This window comes from Chaetodon trifascialis, chromosome 10 (assembly GCF_039877785.1).
Source record: "Chaetodon trifascialis isolate fChaTrf1 chromosome 10, fChaTrf1.hap1, whole genome shotgun sequence".
Lineage (NCBI taxonomy): Eukaryota > Metazoa > Chordata > Actinopteri > Chaetodontiformes > Chaetodontidae > Chaetodon > Chaetodon trifascialis.
In genome coordinates this window covers 9,035,937-9,059,449 of record NC_092065.1, presented here as the reverse complement: position 1 = coordinate 9,059,449, position 23,513 = coordinate 9,035,937, and the positions used below count along the sequence as shown (strand labels likewise).

Genomic DNA, 23,513 nt, shown 5'->3' with positions numbered 1-23,513 from the left:
GAGGGACGGGTGGCCTCCACTCTTCCACCTCCTCGCCACCCGCCCAGTCTGCCAGCCAGCCTGCTCGCCTGGCTGAACCCCGGCTCGCCTGCCATCCTTCATCCCTCACCAGCAAGAAGCCTTGAGACCTCGCTAGTCTATATTCCCCCTTTTTCAACCTGTCTCCTCAAAACACTCTTTTCTCCTGTTTTCTCATTTCTTTGTTGTTCTCATTGCATTAAGATTTTTCCTCTTTTTGTGTGTGTTTTTTTTTTGTTGTTGTTGGAATTACCTTAATGGTTTGATTTCAGCAAGCAAGAAAATGTGGAAGGAGATGTGTTGTGTTTTCCCCGCTCATCTCCAACACATTGACAGCCAGGAGATGTTTGCCAAAGAGACAAACACAAAAAGCCATAAATGGCATGCTAAATAAGCCTGTCCTCATATTTGAGACACTTGGCGAGACGCCTTAATCCTCACTATTGTGAGGAAAAATATGTCTCGTCTCTGCCTTGCATTCCACCTTTACTTTCAGCTAGAAAAGGTAACACTGAAATTGGAAAATAGTAGTGAGTGTAACTTCTTTGCTGGTCTCCTCTCCACTCACCTATGATTATTGTAATGATGCCAATTGAAGCCCACACAAAGGCTGTGGTTTTCATTGAGTGGAGTGAAGTGGCTGCAGTCTGACCTTGGAGAACCATTTCTTTCTAGTCATTGAAGGCAAAACAACAGCATCCTGCATCCTGGAGAGTCAGTAATTGCAACCGCCAGTTAGACGGGAGCAACTCAACTTCAAACGCGGTTCATGTCGTGAAGGATGTGAGTCAGACGGAGGCAAAAAGAGCAAACGAGAGGAGAACAAGGGAGACTGGGGAGAGTGGGTGCAGTTTACAGGGTGGGGAGAAAAGGAGGAGAGAGAGAGGAGATTAGAGCTGGAAGATGGAGAGAAGAGGGGGAGAAGATTTAACATGACTTGTGCCCTGCGCTCTTTGTGCCGAGATGTCTGAGTCTGCCAAAGCTTATGCTCATTTAGCCCCCCCTAGCATCACCCCAACCCTGCTCATCAGCACCCACCCGATTTTAGTCCCACTGTAGTTCATTGAAACCCCTTCCTTTTTAAGATCTCCTTCTTTTTATTGCCCCTGTTTATAGGTGTGCATGTGCACAGCAGTGAAGTAGCAGAGAGTTGGGTCAGCGGTGGAAGGCAAAGCCGTCTGTGTCTATGTGTGCATTTCTGTGTGTGTGTGTGTGTGTGTCCCTCTGCATGCTTGTGAGTATAAGCCCTGGCCAGGGAGATACAGGCATTAGCAGAGATGAGCCGCAAATAGAGGAGGCAGTAATTGAAGTCTTTAAGAAAGTGAGAGGGGATTAATCCAAGTGAAATGAGCGCCACTGTCTGCTCCCGATGCACAGAGGGTTAGGCAGAGAGAGACAGAATGGGTGCGGATGGAGGGGTGGGCAGGAGGGAGAGATTGTGATAGAAGGCAAGTGAGAGAGACAGCAGGAGAGCGTGATGAAGCATGGAGAAAGAAAACTGTAAATGAGGCCTTTTTGGAAGCTTGAAGGGATTATCCACCCAAAAAAAAAAAATCTTTGGGCCTTTCTCCAGCCAAATGGCCTCACTAGAAAGACTGGGAGCGATTTAGAAGAGTTTGTTTAAGAGGGAGACGGGAGAAGACTGTAGAGAGCAGAATACCAACCAAGCATTTATTACTGTGTCAGTTTGAGAGAGTGGATTACCAGGAATTGGGTTTTACTACAAGCTCTTTTCAAGTTCAATATGTAAGATGAATGCATGCTCACGTAAACTGAGCGCACGCAACTGCATATTTTTATTGTTCTTCTAATTTAGTAAGATAATAAGGAACAAGGAGAATGAGGGAGTTACACATGCTGGGATTGATAGCTCCTCTAAACATGTTTTGAATCAGCAGACATTGGAGGATTAGAGAGCGAAGAAGGAGGAGAGCAGGAGAGAGGAAGAGGGCCCTTTGATCTGCTTTTAATGGGCTTCATCGTCGAGCCCGAGCTGCAGCCATGGAGCTGAGCGTCAGGGCCCACCAGAGCAGCAGCAACGGCGGCAGCAGTCGCAGCCACTGAACCGCCCAGCTCTGTCACACAGGCCACTAAGACTTCAACTTCTGCAGTCAGCATGAAACTTTACCAGCGCTCTGTGAATAGTAAATCCATTTCTTAAGTGCCTGGCATTTGGATCCAATGAGGAGAAATGAGGGCAGCTAACAAAAGTGAAGCTCGAGCTCAAAGTAAAGACATTAGCAGAGCCATTACGATAGTAAGAAACCTTTTTTTTATAATCCCCCCTCTCATGATTCAGGTTCTGTTGTTTATGAGGGGTTTTAGGTGGGCTTTCTTAAATGTAAGCCCCTCACTTAGAGGAAATTTCAGAGCTGCTGTAAGGCTTGAAAGACAGTTTTAAGGAACTTGAAATGAAACTTTGGAATGAGTCCTCACTGTGTTATCTCAGTGTGTTTTATCAGGTGGGCAGGCTCATCCTGGATGGAGAACACTGTGGCAGATTATCCCTCTCGTCAGTCTGCAGTAAGGCTGTCTTAGAAAAAGCCAGGAGAGAGTAAAGAGGCTCAAAAGGGATTGAAGGGTGACATGTTCACTTAGGTTAAAGCCACTGTGCCACTCAATGGTGACTGATCATGAAACAAGGCTAAACTCAAATTCCATAATATGGGCGTGCAACATAAACTTGCTTAACAAGATAAAGCAAACGTGTGCAAGATGCATTTTTTGCTTTATTTTCTCAGTGGCTGAGTCCTAAGTATACAACAGGGAAGTTCTCAAGCTCATTTATCAGCCGGCAGCCTTTTCTTTGTGCAAGTCTGAGTTTAGTAAATGACATCCACCGAGCTGTGTTATGCATCACACCGTTCTATGTTTCTATGTGTAGCAGCTAATAAAACAGTTTTATCTTGTGCAATATCTTTTTGTGGGATATGTGTGCAGTGTTTTGGTGCAGGGCATTGTGCAATATTCTTGATGTGATCCTGCAGATTGTGCATGTGTGCTACATCACTGTGTTCTCTTGATGCCTGAGACAAATTTCTCCCACAGGAGATGATAAAGGCTACACTAACTCTGCTCTGTCTGTAGTTTCTCCCAAAGTAATCTATCAAAAAATCCTGATTAATTTTTAAACCTCACTATGCTCTACCTCCTTCATCTTTTTTAGCACAAAGGTTGCACCCATTCTCTGCAACTTTATGATATTATGCCCACATGTGGATGCATACTGTATTTTACAAGTGTTCTCAGTAATTGAGTTAGAGCCACTCTTTTTTTTTTTTTTATGCCATCTTTGATTCATTAAGTCTTAACACTCACTAACCCCCACCATTCACCTCCCTCCTCTTCTCAGAGCTGTGCATCCCCTGGGAGAGATTGATGGTTGAGTTTGTTAGCCAGGCAGTGGCCACAGATTACAGCACACGCGCCTCTGGGGAGGATGGCGGTTAATTGGCATTGAACCGTTAATCATGGCCGCCCGGCCTTTCATTACTGAAAGGAATTAACATCAGCAGCAGCCAGGAGACTGCAGCCATGGCCGGCCAGGACACAGAGAAAGTTTGTTTCACTCGGGGATGATTTGAGAACAAGCCCATTTTCCTGCACTTACTGACTTATACCCACTTTATTCATACAGTAAACGATGCAAAACTGCACTGGCAGGACTGACATCAGACATTAGACGATACCTGAAAATACAAGATGTTCCCACTTTATAACTCACAATATTTACCCTCTTCTTCTCTTCTCTGTCTTTTTCAGCTCCAACCGAGTCCCCATTGAGACCTAGTCTTGGTGAGACTGCATTTCATTGCATTGCATGTTTGTTTTTCTTGTCTTCTGATGTTATAATCACACAGGTAATTACAGCATGAAAAGACAAGGTGTCGTGCAGATTGTGTCTAACTGTGAGCATATGGTGTATGTGCTTGCGTAGTGGAGCTCCACGGTAAACACGCCGTGCTGCGGGATGACTTTGACTCCAACCTCCAAGGAGAGCTGGACCCGAGCATCTGGTAGGTGAAAAGGTTATGACTCCTCCTGTAATCTTAGGGTGCAGCTGCTACATCTTCAGTGATCTTCCCTTGATCCTTTTTGCTCTTGCTATAACTCCTATTTTCTCCTCTCTCCCATCCTCACAGGTCTGAGTGCAACAACTGTGAGGTGGGCGAGCAGTGTGGTGTACTGATGCATGGCAGAGCTGTGACTTTCTGTGAGCCCTTTGGAGAGCGAGATCTGGTAACTGCCATGTTTGACCACACTGCAACCGCTGTACATTTTACGGCCCATTGACCATACATCCAAACCAACCACTCAGTCGCCACAATCACAACTGTAGTAAATTACATACATACTAAGTGTAACCATGGTAGGATCTCATGTTTAAACATCTGTATCTCAGTAAATTATCTGCAAATTTCTACACTATAGTGCCATTCTCATAAGGATGGTCTGATTGTGGTAAAGGACTGGACATTTGTCTGGCCTAATCTAGCTGTTGGCAATGAATTTCACAATAAAAGCATGCATTTGGCAGCAAAACAATTCACACATTTTGCATTTTCCTTAAAGCTGCAGTAGGTAACTTGTATAAAATATTTTTTTTGTCATATTTGCTAAAACTGTCCCTATGTCCAGACAGCAGTACATGAAACATATAATCAGTGAAAAAAAACAGCTCCATTGGTCCCACCTACTGCTCCTACTGCGATTTGCAAGAATCCACCGCGCCCGACACAAAACAACCAATTAGAGCAGTATTTCTCAATTCTGGTCCTCGGGCCCCACTGCACTGCATGTTCTAGATGTTTCCTGCTCCAACACTCCTGATTCAAATGATCAACTCGTCATCAAGCTCTGCAGTGGCCTGATAACGAGTCACTCATTTGAATCAGGTGTGTTGGAGCAGGAAACATCTAAAACAAGCAGGGCAGTGGGGCCCGGGGACCAGAATTGAGAAACACTGGAGCCAGAGGAGTGTCTGAGGGAGTGTCTGACATCTGTCAATCACTACTCACACACACTGCGAACTGCCCCCCTCTCTGCTCATGCTGCCGGCTGCCACTCAGTCAAACAGCTCTGTGAGTGGTGTCAGGAGGCGAGTGAAAGCTATGGCGGAGCAACAGCCATAGAGAAACTGCCCATACTGCCGCTGCCAACAGCAGATACAGCTAAGACAACAAATAACCATGAAGCTAATATGGTGATTGTTACTGTAACACTCCACAGCGTGTACGGTATGTTAGCGACTGTGATGTAGCAGCTGGGCAGAGTTAGCTTGTTTCCAATGCTAAGGCTAATGTTACTGGTTGTCATGGCAGCCGCGCAGATGCCGCAGGGAGGAGGGCCTTGGAGGCAGGGCATGAGTGCAGCAGAGAGGGAGGGGGAGTGATGTGGAACTTGTGTTAGTTCAAATTTTCAGGCTAAGTCAGCTTTCTTCTCAATCTTACCTACTGCAGCTTTAAGATGACGTTTCGGGCTTAAAATGTGTGGAAACAGAAGAATTGATATCATTTCTGGCACATCCACAAAAGTAATTTTATGGGTCTCATGATTTCTTTGTTCTATTTTCATTCTTCGTGTCAACACATTACAAGAATTTTTGTATAACTTCTATTAGATTCCACTAAATCCTACACACTGGCCCTTTGACTCAACATATTGTTGCACCTGTTTGGCATCTGCGAGTTTTTGCTCCAGCAGTTTTAGACAAACTTCTCGGATCACAAAGTTTGGGAATTTAACAGTGAAGATGAAAACAAAAGTAGAACAAAGGACTTAATATCATACTATGAATATTTTACAGTAAAGTACAGTAGTATCAGGATACTGCCAGACAGCCAGTGTGTCAGACAGACACACATCATGACAACACACACGCCCACTCACTCGTAATTGCTTATCAAACCTTTTCATGCCCTCTTTCTACCATTATGAAGTTGATTTCAGACTGTTTATTCTGCCGTAAGAGATGAAAGCCAGTCGGCAGCAGCGAAGTGTTTAGTGCCTCACGAGTTTATGTACTTCTCTGATAAGCATTTGCTTTGTCTGTCACTGGTCCAAATGTTTGATGCCGCTGCCTGGCAGCTCTTCTGTCAAGTGCAACAAGCGTGCACATCCAGAAACACTGACACATTTACACAGGGATAGTCACAAACACAACATCATCAACAATGAGAACATACATATTCATGTACACAGAGGAGAAAAAAGCTCCACTAACTTGCCATTTAAAGAGCAACTTAACACCACATGATGTTGTCAGTGTCAGTGATACAAGAAATGTCTCCAGAAGGGTTTAAAAAGCTTGATGTCATTGTTGAATTTGACTACAGGTGCAATAGACTAGAGAAAGCATCAATGAAGCAAAGCTCCTCAGCAAGGCGTTCAGTTAAAACCACTTTCCTACTTTAGTGCAGCAAATTATACTGGAACTGCCTCCACCTGAGTAGTAGTTGATATTATTTCATTTGGTTATTTATGGGTGATATTCTAAACTTCCTTCTGTGTCCTCCACAGACCACTGTACCTCTCAACACAAGCACAGCCTCAGTCCTGCAGTTTGCCCTGGGTGAGTATTAAATCTCCACACACAGAAAAACAATAGGACAGATTTATGTATGAAACATTTTTAACCCTGTTCAAATATCTTCACCCTGCGTGCAACAGCAGATCCCTTTGTCATCCTAAAGAAATACCCCTGTGACATGTCAGTAACTGGTACACTGTGTATTTTTGTGTTTCTATCTCTCTCTCTGCTCTGCCTCTCCTATCACAATAATGAATGATTTACAGTATTCTGGAAAGACACCCAGAAGGCCATGGCAGAGTTTTTAGAGGTGTTGTATTTTTCATGTCCATTACATGCATCCACCACTTCTCATGGGAACGCGACTAGGAGGAAATAAGAGTACATACCGGAGCGACAACCCTTCCTGTACTTCTCTTTCTCTCTTTTTTCGCCATCTCTCCATCTGTCTGGCTGCTCTCTTGTTTGCATTAATATGAGTTTGCGATGCAGGACTGTTGTGTATGTGTTCAGTAGAGCAGTGCAGTGAAGGGGTTCCAGGTTAATGCGCAACTATATTCATTGGGGATGGAGCGGCACGGCAGGACACTGACCTGACATGGACGCTGCACACTGTCAGACGGTGGGGGAGGAGGGGGAGAGCATGCATGGGGGAGAGGAAAGGTGGAGATGTGCGGGTTAGCCTGCTTCCTCCATTAGCAACCTTTGATCCCCGCCAGCTCCCACAGCACCCTCACAAATCTGCATTTTAAAGGCGCAAAAATAGCCTGATCCCACACAAACTCTGAAACAGAAATGCACAAGAACATGGGCGCACATACACACATGCACTCAGAGAATCTAGCCGCAGCATAGCGTCCTACATCAGCGCTTCTCCTCCGATCACCTCTGTGCAACCCCTTCATGCCGCCTCCTAACTTCTCTCAGCCCTGTTAAGCTGCTGATCACTTAGTTCCACCATGACACCATTTAGACATAATTTTCCACTTGGCTGAAGGAGGGAATGTGGGAGCAATCGGTCAGAAGAAGCCACCCTGCCGTGCCTGGCTGCCCCTCAGGGCATACAAAGGATCATTGCCCAGCTGATAAAATTCAATTGTTGAAAAAAGGAAACTCACTAACACTAGCTGTTCCCTCAACAGGAGAGTGTTAACAGTCCTATATGTCTGTCCTGTGTGTGTGCGTGTGTGCGTGTGTGTATTCCCCAGGCTCAGGCTCCTGTCGGTTCAGTTACTCAGACCCCAGCATCACTGTGTCATACAGCCTAAGTGGTAACACCAACACCTCAGATGACTGGATCACACTGGAGAAGATCAGGTCTCTCTCTCTTCTTCTTCCTTCTTCCTCATCCATCCCACAGTCCTTCCATCTGTTACGAACACCCGCCCGCTCTTTTTTTCCCTCGTTCACACCTCCCCCTCTCAATTTGTCATTCTTCTCCTGTTTGTGTCTCTGTGATCCCCCTGTTTTTCTTTCCTCGATCCCTGCCTCCCTCTATTTAGTCAGCTCTCAAACAGTGGCATAATGTCATGATACTGTCTTCTAAATACAATATTCAGCTGAAATATGTGCACGTTATGCTTTTGTATATACACAGAAACCAACTCACAGACCACCAGCTACTTAATCGCTTAAGCTCATTCTCAAAACTACTTTTCACTTCTCATAAGGACATGCAGTGTCTCTCTGTATTTCTCCATTTCGGCCTTATTTTATTGATTTAATGCGTAAACATGTAAGAATGAGTCACATACACCCATACATTCACCCAGACCCTCATGTTGTACGTTTTCCTCTCCTGTAGAGCCCCTACCAACAGCAGCACCGTCGTCCACCTGCTCCCCCTGCCGCATTTCTCCAAGGCTGATAGTGTCCGTCTCCGCTGGAGTCAGGAGGCCCCCCAAGGCCCCGAAGGCTATGAGTCCTGCTGGGGGCTGGATAATGTGCTGCTGGTCAATGCTGCCCACAGAGCCCCTCTCATGGAGGACAACTTGGACCCACCAGACACTGCCAACTGGCTGTTCTTCCCTGGAGCCACCATCAAGGTAAACTGATGAACCACTGCATATTTCTATGGATTCCCTACTATGTATGGATTTTAATTATAATTACCAGCGTGAGGTGCTTTTAACCTTAGAGCAGAACTTTTTCACGTGAAAGGTGATTTTCTCAAGACACTGCTTTGCAGAAGTGGTCACTGGTTGCACCTGTTTTCTTATTGGCCAGCATGCCTGTCAGTCCGAGGGCAATGCCCTGTATTTCCATGGTGGTGAGGGAGCTGGCCAGAGCTTCGCGTCCTCCAGAGACATTGACCTGCATCGTGAGGAGGGAAGGAGCTACTGGGAGGAAGACTTTGAAAGCTCACCCTCAAAGTAAGTCAAGACGATGGTCTCATTTCTTCCCCCACAGGATCAATTTATGTAAATGTATTTTAAATAAGTAAGTAAGTATTCTTTATTGCTATTGCACCTCTCATAACTACACTTACAAAGTGCTTCACAAGTGCACATAAAAACAGCAAAATATGGCAAAACAATTACAGGAAAAGGTCAAACTAGACAACAAAAAGCTCTGGAGTAATACTCGATTAAAATGCCAATCATTGCAGATTTGCAGGTTTTTAAACAGCTTTGAAAGCTTTTTGAAATGGTGCACTGAGAGGGAACAATGGCTTTAATATAGTAAAACCAAATTTGGTTGCAAGATCTGAGGCAACAGTGTTTTATGCTTTTAAAACATCAAAATAAATAAATAATTAAACTGCAATCAAAACAAAATTGACCCAGGAAAACATCATGTGGTGAAGGGGCAATTTTGCATGATAGATTTGACTTAGCTGACAAAGAGAGAGTTAACAGAGAAGGAGGATTCTGGTAGGATATCAGTGCTCTGGTGTTTCTGTGTGTGTATAGTGACACCTGTCACTTGTCATATGTCAAGTGATGCGACATGCAGCGTGTTGCACAAGCTTTAAGTCGAGCTTGGGGGCTGACACAGGTGAATGCCATGCCTCTGACTGCTACAGAGACAGCAGTCCATCTGTTCAGAGTGGGACACATATACACAAACACATGCCTGCAAACACACACTGGACAGCAGACAGCAAGGAAACACTGAGAGGCACCGCAAGAGGTGGAGAGATAAAAGAGGAGAGATGATAGATAGTGTTACTGCCAGGCAGTAATTAACAGGCCTCATGCACCGGCTCTGTCAGTATGTTTTTCCATTAATGATAAGGACGGCAGACAGGAGAGGGTTTAACGGCTGCCCCACACCCTCACACCTTCCTGCAGCATGCTGACATGCTACACTGCATGCTAGCTCTCACCCATCAGGCATCATGGGCTGACACGTGTGAGGCATGCATGGAGAGCTTTTGCTTGTATTAATGCTGCAATCCACTAAGTGTCATTTAACCCAACGGTGGCTGTGACAGAGACACACCAGCATATATGCTGCATGGCAGAAAATAGGGAGGAACAGGGGGAAAGAGGGGGGTAGAGGAACACAGGAGAGGGCTGACACACTGAGTTAACTTCTGTCAGTGCTAATGAGGATCCTCTCTCCACTGTGTGAAATATGTGTCTGCACGTGTGTCTGTGTGTGTGCGCGTCCTGTGTGTGTAAATCCTCTTTCAGGTGATTTTGCTGCCATTGTGTGTTTGTTCACCGGCAAGGTGCGAATTATGGCAACTGTTTACTGACTTCAATAATACTCCAGAGGGAGATGCTGTGTTAAAGAGGCAGTCTATGAACACAAGTGTTTGCATCCTATTATGTCACTGTCTGTGTCCGTGCGCTGCTATGTCAGTAAAGTCTAAATTGGTGTTAATATTTGGTGAAGGTTAAGTGCCTCAAAGTGTGATAAATGGAGCCTCAGTTTCTTTTCTACTTTTTAAACTGGAAATGATATATTGACACTGTGTTGCTGTTTCCATCTTTAGCTAACCTACTCTCAAAAATTAATTGGTTATTACTTTTAAACTAGATTCAAGCCTTAAACCATTGGGCTACAACTGCGTTATTAAAGTAATGCATCATGTGGCATGCTTGCTTGAATGTCATGTCTTCTTGAATTACTTATGTTGTTGCATTTGCATTTTGACACGACATTTTGTGCTGAGAAACTTCTTTTACTAAATCAGCCCTCCCTGTCTGTGTTTTTTCACTCAGCTGGGACATAGAGGGAGCCACCTATGGGACCCAGTGTGGAGAGATTGAGTCGGGCTCAGCTCTAGTGTTTGAGAAGGAGGGCCGGAGGAGAGTGTGCACCCCCTACCTCGACACCACGTCTTATGGAAACCTTCGCTTCTACTTTACCATGGGTGTGCAAATCCTCCATCCGTAATAGTTTGTCAGTTATTTTGGTTAAACAACAATAGCTTTGCTTACAAGACATTTCTGTGTGCATGGTGTTGCTCTTTGTGGTGCCTTTGTGCAGTACACTGTATAAACATAGTGTTTCTATTTAGGTGGTGGCGAGTGTAATCCAGGAGAGTCCCATGAGAATGACGTGATTGTGTTTGGAAGGTCTGAAGGCAGGAGGGAACGCGTGGTGCTCGACACACTTCCATACTCTTCTTACAGGGTGAGACATACAACCCCGATTTCAAAAGTGACGCTGTGGAAAAAATGAATGTGATCATTTGCTGATCCTTTTTGACATATACTCAATTGAAAACAGCACAAAGGCAAAATATTTAGTGTTTTACCTCATCAGCTTCATTGATTTTTTGTTCTTCTGAACTTGATGCAGCAACATGTTTCAAACAAGTCGAAACAGGAGCAACTAGAGACTGAGAAAGATGTGGAATGCTCCAAAAACACCTGTTTGGAACATTCCACAGGTAAACAGGCTCATTGGTAACAGGTGATAGTATCATGATTGGGTATGAAAGGGGCATCCTGGAAAGGCTCAGTCGTTCACAAGCGAGGCTGGAGTGAGGTTCACCACTGTGTGAACACATGACTGTATGAAGGATATTACTACATGGGATCAGGAACACTTTGTAAAACTGTTGTCAGTAAACACAGGTCATTTGCAAATGATTGCATTTACTGGTTCTAGCCTTTCATTTGTGAGGATTAGCGGCTTTTCTCCATCTAATGATGGTAAACGGAATATCTTTGGATTTTAGACTGAGCAATTGGAAGACATCATCTTGAGCTTTAGGGAAAATAGCGATTGTAAAAAATGTACGACTTTTCACTAATTTCTAATTAGTACCTTCCCTCTGGTCTGATCTAGTCATTCTATCCTCTGTCTCTCCAATCTCAGACTCCTGCGGTGGTATCAGTGGCACTGCCCACTGAGCTACAGACACCAGTCACCCAGTTCTGCCTGGAGCAGCGGTCACATGGGGGTGCCAACCGCCATGTGTGGGCCGTGGACTTCATGCAGCTGCTCCCTGTGCTGCCTGGCACCCACACACATGTCGCTCAGTTCTCCATCAACCTAGGCTGTGGCTCGTACCAGCCTGCCAACAGGTGTGACACATTTTAAAACTAGGTTAGGCAGTGCTTTTATGTGGAAATATTGCCACTTTTTTTGTCAAAATAGCACTGCAACAAAGCAGACCTCCACAGGCCAAGTGAGACACCCTAGATTCACATAGTTATTTTGGTGTCAAGAATGGTAACTGGTGCACACAGGAAACTGCCAAGATGCTTTTAAACAGCGGCATCTAGAGAAAGCTGAACTCCAAGAATAAGAAATATGAGTTGAAGGAGTTTATTCAGATCATTTTAGATTTTTTTCGAGGTATTTAAATCCTCAAGATTTAAGCTGTCGCTGTCATTTACACTGTTTTAGGTTGAAAATTAAAATGTAGAGACAAGATGTTCTTTTATTTTTCATTAGCGTGAGTCTGGAGTTTTCCACCAACCACGGCCGCTCCTGGTCTCTGCTCCACACTGAGTGTCTGCCAGAGCTCTGTGCTGGACCCCATCTACCTCACAGCACCATCTACTCCTCTGACAACTACAGCGGGTATGAACGAGTGTGCAACTGTCCTTATGTGGATATGTCTCTCTCTGTGGATATATGCACTACATATTGTTTTTTGTCTCTCCAGGTGGACCAGAATCTCTATCCCTCTGCCCAACGCTGCCCTGACGGAGACTACACGTTTCCGCTGGAAACAGTCTGGTAGTGGAGTGGGCAGCATGTGGGCCATAGACAATGGTTAGTATTATACATACAGTTCACTTAGTCTCATGAAAAGCCTTATCTTGTTTACTTGGACCCCACAAATAAGCCACAAAACCTCCTCCTTTCATGCCTCAACCTACAAACTACAGTTTATTAAAGCTCAGCTAAATATGCCAAAAAAAAAGAAAAGACTTTCTTCCAGTAAAAGAAAATTCAATTTCCTTGTCTGTGTTTTGCTTCAGTGTATATTGGTCCTGCCTGCCTTCGTTTCTGCTCTGGGAGAGGACATTGTTCTCGCACAGGCTGCAAGTAAGGATCTACGTTTTATTAAACCAAATAAATCCAGTGTCTCTCCTTCAAAATGAGTCTGCTCATTATCCAGCTAATGCCTTACAGCACCAATCACCATTCAAAATTAATCCAATTGTATTATGGTTATGATTTATTAATGGATTTTCATTATCTCTGTCTTCGTTTTCTCGTTTATATCCTTCACTCTTTTTCATGTCTCATGTCTTCCCCTCCTGCCTCTCCTCTCCTCCTCTCTCTCTTCTTTGCTTCTCTCCTCTCCTCTCTCTCCATCTACCAGATGTGACCCGGGCTTCAGTGGTCCAGCCTGCGAGCTTGCCTCCCAGACCTTCCCAGCTTTCCTGTCGGAGGGTTTCTCCAGCCCGCGCCTCTCCTCCTACCACAGCTTCTCCTCACTTCGTGGGGCTGAGGTCAGCTTCGGCTGTGGGGTGCTGGCCAGCGGCAAGGCCTTGGTCTTCAACAGGGACAGCAGGAGACACTTGGTCACCGCTCCATTAGACAGTTCCCAGGCCAGGTAATGAAAGCAGGAGCAGGATCACGAATGTGAAAGCAAAACCAAGCTTGTTTCATGCACATGCAGACATAAGCAGAGACACGAGGGAAGGAACGAACGCTCTTGTACAAACATGTACATACAGATGTTCAGCACGCACACAAGCAGATCTACATTCTGCTGTTTTTGCCATCGTTAGATTACTTTGCAAAACAGTGGCTGCTCTTCATCAGGTATCTTTACTTCTGATTTATAGTCTACTGTAAATATTCAACCCAGTCAGCCATCCACTCTCCTCCTTCACCAATCCCTCTTTCCCTCATACTCAGTGTTCCTATGCTGGGAGATGGATTGTCATCATGGGGAGGACTGCAGATGAGGGGAGAGATGAAAGGGGAGGATAGAGAGAAGGATAGAGAGGAAGCGATGAAGTTAGATATGGCATCTGTGTTAGATTGATTATGCCTGTTGCGGCTCTCAGTATGCCACCTGATGGCCGTATTTAATGCCAGTTTCCTGGCTGATTGAGTGAACAGCTGCCTGAAAGAGGAAACTGCAGCGTTATTGAAAGCACAGCTCAAGCCAAGGACAGAGAGAGCTGAGAGGTGACTGGCAGCTCCAGATAGATGATGGAAATTATAATAAATACTACATTAGTATTGATGATGTCAGCCAAAAACAAAGATGAACACATAAGAGGACAAAAACGAACTAATGCTAGAACTTAGTACAGTAGTTCTGTCTCTGTCGTACTCTTTTTTCCTTCCACCTCTTCTCATCTAATTTTGTCCTCATTCATTTAATCATCTCATCCATCATCCTGCCACTTCCCTCCCACCGCTCTGCTCTGCATGACTGCCTGTTTATCTACCCTTTTACCCCTCACTCTCCTTCCTGAACACACTCTTGGTCACCTTACTTTTTCTTCCTCTCATTTATCAACCTGCCCTTCTCCTTCTTTCTGTGTCATTTCCTCTTTTTACACTTTCTTTGCTTTACCTGCTATCGTACTTCCCTTCTCTGTCCAACTCATTTTCTGTCCTATTCTTGCTCTCACTCTCTGCAGGTACCTACAGTTTACACTTCGCCTCGGCAGCCGTAGCACCCTGAGCTCATGCCCTGCCCCAGACCAGCCAGGAGAAGGTGTCCTGCTGCATTACTCCTCAGACAACGGCATCACCTGGACGCTGCTGCAGCACTACGCTTACCAAGGCTTCCATGAGCCAAGGTACCTCTTATGTTCAGAGTGTGTGTGCATGAGATGTGTGTGTCCGCCTCTGCACGCTTGTATGCCCATGATTCCACAGAGACACTGTAACTCCATTAACGCACACATTTGCACCGTTAATGGCATGCTGGAGGTGTAAGCCACTGGGACCTATTGAGTCAGTTAGTGCTATCTATGTGTGTAATGAAGACAAAGTGGGCTGGGTTCCAGCTGCGCGGGATGGGTCTCTGAGCTCTTCATCAGCGCTAGAAAGGTCAGCAGGGGGCAGTGAGTCAGGGACAAGTCCTACACAATTCTCTGACCTGCAGGTGCAAGCACATATTCGTACTTTATCGAGATACAAATCAGCACAATAGAGGAATCAGTCCTGGGAAAGAGAAGAGTGGCCTTTGTGGAAAACAGAGTAAGTTATAAGAAACTAAAGAGTGACATAAGAGGCTGTCTTCATAAATCTTGGTTATATTGACCATCTGCATTTTGTCAGTCTTCAGATCGTTCAAGCGTTCATTACTTGCAAACCACAGACTGCGATTATGTGGGCTTTAGATCCAAGTCAGAGTGTGAGTCACAGTTCAGTCAGCTCGTGTGATTAATTCCAGCTAAAATGCCAGTGCCATTATCAACACTATCCCCAAATACGTCTCACTGCTCTTATGTTTGTCCTCTTTATGTTTGCGTGCGTCAAGCAAACTCTCCAATAAAAGTGTGAATAAAGTTCAGTTTAAAAATCTCTCTCCCCCCAACCAGGATTGTGTCAGTTGAACTCCCGTCCGGCGCTCGTAAGTTTGGCGTGCAGTTCCGCTGGTGGCAGCCGTACCATTCAGGCCGTGGCCACGATGTGTGGGCCCTGGATGAAATCAGCATGACGTCTGTGCTGTTCAACACCATAAGTCTCGACTTCAGCAACGTGCTGGACGTCACCCAGAGTCTTGGTTTCTATCTTGGCCACGTCCAGCCCTACTGCCAGCACGACTGGACCCTCAGGTACGAGACTTAATGCACTGATGCAAATACTGTCACTACTTGGCAGCGGTGTGTGAATGCTGTTTTTAATTTAGTCAAAATGGGTTAATCGTGTCGAACATGATTGAGCATTTGTCAGTTCTGTGATGCTATGTGGAAAAAACACACAGTATATGCAATGAATGCATTTTAGCCATGATCGTCTTTGCTCCTACAATCCAAAAATGATACTATTAAAACAATCAGGATGATGTTACGATCATATAAAAGTTCTACTCACAGTGGCTTTAAGGTCACGCACCACAGCATACATCATACAGTATCTCCTCCTCCATGTTGTTCTCTAGTTTCTCCGGTGAGCCCAGCCCTGGCTCCAGTATCCGTTACGTGGAAACTCAGTCAATGCAGATCGGGGCCTCCTACAGTCTGCAGTTCTCATTGGTGATGGGCTGTGGCCGCGAGCCCTCCCCTCACATCGACACTCAGGTCCGCCTGGAGTTTTCCACCAATCACGGCCTCACCTGGCACCTGGTCAAAGAGGTAAGGAGCATGAACCGTATTCAGCTGCGTTGCCTCTGTAAAGTGACTGTTAACATCCCTTTTCACAGCCTGGCTCACACCTTTGTTTACAACTAAAACTTGTAGATGTAAGTCAGAGAGATGAGGAAACATATCATTTATTCATGATCATGAATATTGATTTACTCATTACAGCCTCTGTAATAATGTGTAAATAATGAGAGTCTTCAAATGTGGCACTTTGTTGCAGATGAGAAATTATCGCAATTACTTTTTATCATCCTACTATTAGCAAATACATGGCAGTACTTGAATCAGCAAGCAGATTATCTTCCCATGATTCAACAAAGATTTTCTGTGATCACAACTGGCTTATAAATATTCATAAGGCACCAAAGTATCTGCCAAGATTTTTATTGCCTTTGGAATTGAATAGGGCGTAATGAGTCCTCCATCAGTGAATTTTCTCTAATTCTCCCATGTGCATGAAAATGCAGTCATCTGGCAAGTGCAGAATGTAGCTCACTGAATGTCCTGTACTGTTAATCCTCTGCTTGTCTTCCAGTGCTCAAGGTCAGAGATACTATAATCCTGTGTTAGCCTTTTATGTGCGTATACTGTGGGGTTAATGCAGCCTCTGGGTGTGTCTGCAGTATGTCATTCTGTTTCTGAAGAATTAAGCTGTAAAACGAAATTCACAATAATAAATTAAAACTTTGTTTTTTGAATTCTGCCTAACCAACATTCAGCAATGCCTTTTCTCCCCAAATGGTCATGCAATAAAAACTGTATTGTAATGAAACCCCTTGTTTCTTTGTCCTAGGCCTGTCTGCCTGGCATGCCAAGCTGCTCTGAGTTTACAGCTCCCAGTGTCTACCACCCATCAGAGTTCAAAGACTGGAGGCGCATCACTCTGTCTCTGCCTCAGAAGACGTGGTAAATAACACACATACATACAATAGACATAGAAGAAAAGATCTCTGATCTTAGTGTCATGCTGTTTTTTGGAGCTAACAAGCATATTGCACCTGAAACACAGTCAGGTGTGCAACACAAAGCTGAAAAAGAGAACAACAGGAAGCATCCACACCTGCTCATTGCTGCGTGTCCACACATACTAAACATATGTAGACACACGTCCATACACAGCTACATGTGCTCAAACTATTTGACATCCATCCATCTTTAAAAAAATGGAGTATGCTTTGTTCACAAGTGTTTTCAGCGGTTAATATTGCACAACACTTTTCAGCACCACTCCAAGATTTTAATCCACGAACAAGGACCTTTTGTCCCGCAAGCCTTTAATATAAAATACTCTCTCTCACCCCCAGACACACAGATATCATCTCAAATATTTACTGAACTTTTGGGGTTTGGTGTGGTGTGTCTTTGGTGCAGCTGGAAAAACAGAGATTACATTTCCTACTATTCTTTTTGGAAAAACAACACTAAAAAAGTGACTTATGGGTCTTTAATATCTGTCCAATTTGGTCATCTAAAAGATCACAAAAAGCCAGTATTGCTTCAAAAGCAGGAGCAAAACTTTGCACACTTGAAGGACCAGAGAAAGGAGCAAAGACTTTCTTATTTAACTGATATCCTCAGCTTTAAACACTTGTTGTGTTGTGGAGAGAATGACTTGCAACTTGTTAGATGCCAACACAAACGAGGTGCACACAGTGCCTGTCCGGTGTACTGCTCCTTGTCTGGAGAAAAGAATATTGAATAATTTTCAAAGCAAAATTCTCTTAAATGTGCCAAATCGAAACAGTATGGGAAACTCCTCAAGCTCTGGCTCAATCTGACTACCACATGTTAGCTCAAACCCTTGGTTTTGTATTGTACATGTGTGAATGTAAACACTGTAAAGACATTGTTTTAAGCTAACAAGACCTGAATTTTTCACATAAAACAGAACTGAATCAAGCCCCATACTGGACCAGTCATCCTGTACCGAGCAGTTCATGAGGAACACATGTACTGTGAACAGCCTTAGCTCACACATATATCATCTGGAATAATAACACATAAACCTTCTTGACGGAGCACTGCGACCTCCACCTCCAGTTCATTCTGGCCAGCTACTAAATAAAGGTGGTCTAATCTCCTGCAGGGTGTGATGAGAGGTCACAGGGTCATGGCAGTAAATGATAATAAAACAGTCCTGGCCAGCTCTGTATAATCAGGAGGTGGTCTGAGTTGATATGGGTCACCGCAGCAGCGCGACCAAGAAACCTCGCTGCCATATAATCCTCCATATACCTGACTATCTATGCTTTTACAGCCATTTGTCATTGCTGTGCATGCGCCGAACAGCACAAACATGTCCCCGCACTGCACACACGTTCACATCCACAGCCTGCCTCGCACAGAGGTGACGCGATGATGATATTGCCCTCTCTCTGACATTCGTTCACACAGCTGCAGAGCCCACACACACACACACACACACACACACACACACACACATATGAAAACAGACATACACACATGTGATAAGGTTAATCTTTACCTGCCAGAACACTAAATCCACAAATCTCTACCCCCCGGAGAAAAGTAGATTAGTGAGTATAACATGATGATGTGGACAAGCAGGCAAAAACTGTTGATTTTTGAGATCATGTGATGCTTTTTTAACATTCTATTAGTTTTTATCAATTATAGTTGAACAGACAGTTACAGTATTGCAGTTTTTCTTCCATCCATGCACATTTTGTTCAGCTTTTGGGGTGTGAATCTAGTTGAACTGTTTGTGTGTGTGTGTGTGTGTGTGTGTGTGTGTGTGTGTGTGTGTGTGTGTGTGTGTGTGTGTGTGTGTGTGTATTGTCTGTGCTCAGGTCCAGCGCCACGCGGTTCCGCTGGATCCAGAACTACTACAGCGAGCAGGATGAGTGGGCCCTGGATGACATCTACATCGGCCAGCAGTGTCCCAACATGTGCCACGGACATGGCTGGTGTGACCATGGACACTGCAGGTCAGCTCTCCCACACACGGACACATTAAATTTCTCAAGGCTGTTATTTATTACTTTTTCAATATCACTCACCATGGAGACCCATAAACATCTGAAGGATGTCTGCGGGATTCATATTAAAGCATAGATGAGCAAAAAGTTGAGCCGCTGTCTTCTCTTGTAGGTGTGATGATGGTTTCTCTGGAGCAGACTGCCAGCCCTCCTCACCCCTCTCCTCCAGTGTACTCTCTGACTTTGAGTCCCAGGATGCACTGCTGGCCACATGGCAGGAGGTGATTGGTGGAGAGGTGGTCACCCCTGACATGGGCTGTGGTGTGGTCTCATCTGGATCGTCCCTGTACTTCAGCAAGGTAAAGCAAGTATAAAATTGTTGTGTTCAAGAATGTTTTTTGTCTTCCTGATAGGTATCAGGGTATCAAACAAGTAAAGTTTTGATTGCAGAGGAATAAGTGATTCAGTTATTAGTGCAAATCCAGATCCAGGTTCAGATCAGGAACTCTTTAAACAATTTCTAAACATTGCCAGAATACAGCATTTTGGAATATTTTCATAGTTTTACTCACTAAATCAGGCACATGAATTCTATAATTGTGCTTGTTGGTGCAAATCCAGATCCAAATTAAAAATATGAAAATATTTTGTGTTCTTAAAATAACTCATTTAGGAGGACTGTGCAAACTTGGCAGAGGTACAGAATGCAATCCCTGATTACTTTCTACTTTTTACTCCCAAAAACATCTGACCTTTGACCTCCAAATGACCTCTACCATTAAAATGTGTAGTGTTTCTCATCATGCCATGGGTCTCAGGAGCGCTTAATTCTGATTGGATGGAGGGTGTGCACAATTTTCAGTCAGCTGCACACCTCTGATGTTTTGGAACAACCTCATAACTTTTCTAAATTAGTCCACAATGCTGGAAATGTAATTGTTGCAGCTGTTACCAGGAAGCAGCCTCTCCTATTTGCTGCAGTAAAAATGTATTCCAGGATTGACAATGATATTGGCAAAACAATATTTAAATTTCAATCACTGGAAAGTGGCCATGATACAGTATAAGTGGGACATCTCTGATCAGTGGTTATAAAAAACAACCTTTACAGTATGTCGTAAATGGTCCCTTCCTTAATATTGTTTGTTGTGTTGTTGTCAGGCCGGGCTGAGGCAGCTGGTGAGCTGGGACCTGGACACTGAATGGGCGGAGTTTGTGCAGTTCTACCTGCGGGTGGGCGGAGACTGGGCGGAGTGTAACCAGGCAGACAGCAGGGAGGAAGGAGTGCTGTTGCAGTACAGCAACGACGGAGGCATCAGCTGGGGCCTCATCGCTGAGATGTACTTCACTGATTTCACCAAACCTCGGTGAGAAAGCTGGGGTTGAAGAAAGTGGAAAATTCACATTTTGTATGGGGAAAGTCGTTGTGATGATTGTGTGTTTTGGAGGAGAAACATCAATAATCTGTCTCTTCTCAGCTTTGTCCACTATGAGCTTCCCCTGGCCTCTAAGACACCCTCTACAAGGTTTCGTTGGTGGCAGCCTCTTCACTCTGGCGACGGCTATGACCAGTGGGCAATCGATGACGTCATAATTTTGTCAGAGAGAGAGAAACACATCATCCCCATGGCCAATCCAACTCTCCCACAGGTCAGGAATCAAGCCGAGGATTTTACCTTTAACTTGTCTTTTGTGACCTCGTGTAAGGCTTTGTCTTCAGATATTGCTTCTTTTGTTGTAATGGGAAGTGTCGGCCACACTGAGATAGAACAGCTGTAAAATCTTGAGTCTCTCCAGGAGTGTATCAGACACTGGTAGCTGTTTACACAAAACACTACAATAAACTCACCTGGCTTCTGTCACTACAGAACTTTTACGAGAAGCCAGCATTCGACTACCCTCTGAACCAGATGAGTGTGTGGCTGATGCTGGGCAATGAAGGCATGGAGAGGGAAAGCAACAACAGCTTCTGTGCCCCAACGCCGTCTGCCATGGTGTTTGGGCGCTCCGATGGGGATAGGGTGGCCGTCACCAGGGACCTGGCCCTGCGCCATGGATACACCCTTCAGTTTAAGGTACCCACATGGAAAGTGTAAAACCTAGAAAGGCAGAAGGTATTTTAAAGATGCCATATGAGAAACAGGCACACAGTGCTGCTGAATCACAGCTGAATTGATCTTTAGCGATCTGTCCACTGTTTCCCAGTTGAACATAGGCTGTGAGGCAGAGTTCAGCGCTTCTGCTCCAGTCCTGCTGCAGTACTCCCATGATGCTGGTCGGACCTGGGCCCTGGTGAGAGAGGGCTGTTACCCAGGAACCCCTGGGGCAGGAGTCTGTGAGGGCAGTGGTCGTGAACTCAGGGAGCCCACGGTCTACAACACTGGAGACTATGAACAGTGGACCAGGGTCACTGTGGTCATACCACGCAATGTTGCAGCCAGGTAGATATGGTGACACATATGCAAATGGTTCTGCTGATGAAGACTGATTTTCTGCATTTTCTTTACACACTGAATATTTTAATAGCAGTTGATTACCATGATTTAAATGTCTATCATATTACTCTCTTTCCCTAACCCCGCTCCTCTCATTTTCCCAGTAAAACCAGATTCCGTTGGTTCCAGGAGAGCAGCATGTACAGAGATGCTCCACCTTTTGCATTGGATGGGGTCTACATCTCTGAGCCATGTCCAAACCACTGTGGGGGACATGGAGATTGCATCTCTGGAGTCTGCTTCTGTGATATGGGATACACAGGTACACGCTGAAGATGAAGAAAAAAAAATCATATTTTTCCTGTGTCTTTATGTGTAACATCATTTATCCCTGTCTATTTCCACAGTGGAGCAAGATAGTTGTGTCCCATCTGTAGCCAGTCCCACTGAGCTGACGGAGGGCTTTGAGGGGAAGCTGAGCCCACTCTGGCAGAGCCTAAGTGGGGGACAAATTGGAGGTGGTTGTGGCATCATCGGTGAAGGCAAAGCTCTTTACTTCAGTAGCCCTGGGAGGAGAGAAGCACGCACGGTGCCTCTGGACACCACCAACACACGGTGAGTGGAACTCACACCTTTAAATCTCTCATCTCAATCTGTTCATTTAACATGAAACTGAAATTTAGTTATGACTGTTTACGTACAGGTTGGTCCAATTCTACATCCGAATTGGCAGCAAGAGTTTGGGGCCCACTTGCACCAGGCCTCGCTCCCGCAATGAAGGTAATCACCACATCCTGTATTGAGGCCCTCTGCTGCAGTCATGTGGCTGTTCCTTAACAGTGCAGCTTGTAGGGAGCCGCTCCGCATCTGATTTGATCAGCTCACCGCTGGCTTTTCTCCGTTTGCTTCTTCTCACTCTTTGTCTTTGATCAACCTTGTGAACCAGCCAAAGCTGCGTCGCTACAGATCTGGTCCTCGCTGTGACTGTTTTTTCCTAGTGGAGAATCAAAGTGTGTGTTATTTGTTCTATTCCATTTCGTCAGTCAGCAGATTGTGGATCTCGAGCCTGCAGCAGTGCTGAAGGCTCAGTCTGATCGTTTCTGCAGCATCAGATAAAACCCTGCCAGCCTCCTAAACAGTGTGTCTGTGATAATCAGGGCTTCTGGACTGTGATTATATAAAATTTCATTATATTGTTTATTTTTATTTCCTACTAAACTTGCTATTTGTTTCTCTGGAAAATGATTTGCCATCTAAAAGTGTTATCCACTCTGTCGTTTTTTCTATGATTCCAGGGGTCATTGTTCAGTTCTCTACCAACAATGGTGTCCAGTGGCAGTTCCTGAGGGAGCTGGACTTTAGCTCCTTCCTTGAGCCCCAAGTGGTGACTATTGAGCTGCCACCTGCAGCCAAAACGCCCTACACAGTATTTAGGTGGTGGCAACCACAGCAAGGTTAGTGCATAATTAGGGTGTGCACAAAAAAAAAATAAGTAAAATTGGTGCGTTACAGTATCTTTTCGATATCATGTCTTTCATTTTTACCTCTTTCTCTCCATCCTCGTAGGGAAACACTCTGCTCAGTGGGCTTTGGATGATGTCCTGATTGGTATGAACGACAGCTCCAGAACAGGCTTCCATGACAAGTTCGACGGCACGACCCCTCTGAGGCACAACTGGTACCGCATTCAGGGTGGGGAGGTGACCGTGGACTGTTTGTCTCTGGACACAGCACTTACCTTCAACTCGGAAGCCATTGACAGTGAGTCACACAAACACATTACTGTTCATAAGCACATACGTTTAGACAAGAGGGCTTATGACCACAGGGCTGTCAGCTGTAATTGTGTGCATGAAAAGGGAAGGAGTAACTCGCTGCTCCCTCAACAATCACTGTCAAG

At 44.9% G+C, this 23,513-nt stretch overlaps 1 protein-coding gene across 4 annotated transcripts in view; it reads left to right on the top strand.

The window, feature by feature from the left end:
• LOC139337401 (reelin-like) overlaps nucleotides 1-23,513 on the top strand; it is a 90,455-nt gene that overhangs the window by 49,944 nt on the left and 16,998 nt on the right. For all 4 annotated transcript variants that reach the window (XM_070971944.1, XM_070971945.1, XM_070971946.1 and 1 more), the window contains exons 5-33: nucleotides 3,781-3,813; nucleotides 3,956-4,034; nucleotides 4,161-4,257; nucleotides 6,538-6,589; nucleotides 7,756-7,864; nucleotides 8,352-8,592; nucleotides 8,774-8,919; nucleotides 10,720-10,871; nucleotides 11,019-11,134; nucleotides 11,825-12,033; nucleotides 12,407-12,535; nucleotides 12,621-12,730; nucleotides 12,940-13,006; nucleotides 13,287-13,520; nucleotides 14,566-14,727; nucleotides 15,475-15,711; nucleotides 16,038-16,230; nucleotides 17,033-17,145; nucleotides 19,050-19,187; nucleotides 19,351-19,537; nucleotides 20,340-20,545; nucleotides 20,657-20,828; nucleotides 21,047-21,253; nucleotides 21,384-21,619; nucleotides 21,778-21,935; nucleotides 22,021-22,228; nucleotides 22,317-22,393; nucleotides 22,909-23,067; nucleotides 23,180-23,374. In XM_070971944.1, coding sequence (XP_070828045.1) covers nucleotides 3,781-3,813; nucleotides 3,956-4,034; nucleotides 4,161-4,257; nucleotides 6,538-6,589; nucleotides 7,756-7,864; nucleotides 8,352-8,592; nucleotides 8,774-8,919; nucleotides 10,720-10,871; nucleotides 11,019-11,134; nucleotides 11,825-12,033; nucleotides 12,407-12,535; nucleotides 12,621-12,730; nucleotides 12,940-13,006; nucleotides 13,287-13,520; nucleotides 14,566-14,727; nucleotides 15,475-15,711; nucleotides 16,038-16,230; nucleotides 17,033-17,145; nucleotides 19,050-19,187; nucleotides 19,351-19,537; nucleotides 20,340-20,545; nucleotides 20,657-20,828; nucleotides 21,047-21,253; nucleotides 21,384-21,619; nucleotides 21,778-21,935; nucleotides 22,021-22,228; nucleotides 22,317-22,393; nucleotides 22,909-23,067; nucleotides 23,180-23,374 — 4,422 coding nt within the window. The remainder of the gene's footprint in view (nucleotides 1-3,780; nucleotides 3,814-3,955; nucleotides 4,035-4,160; nucleotides 4,258-6,537; nucleotides 6,590-7,755; nucleotides 7,865-8,351; nucleotides 8,593-8,773; nucleotides 8,920-10,719; nucleotides 10,872-11,018; nucleotides 11,135-11,824; nucleotides 12,034-12,406; nucleotides 12,536-12,620; nucleotides 12,731-12,939; nucleotides 13,007-13,286; nucleotides 13,521-14,565; nucleotides 14,728-15,474; nucleotides 15,712-16,037; nucleotides 16,231-17,032; nucleotides 17,146-19,049; nucleotides 19,188-19,350; nucleotides 19,538-20,339; nucleotides 20,546-20,656; nucleotides 20,829-21,046; nucleotides 21,254-21,383; nucleotides 21,620-21,777; nucleotides 21,936-22,020; nucleotides 22,229-22,316; nucleotides 22,394-22,908; nucleotides 23,068-23,179; nucleotides 23,375-23,513) is intronic.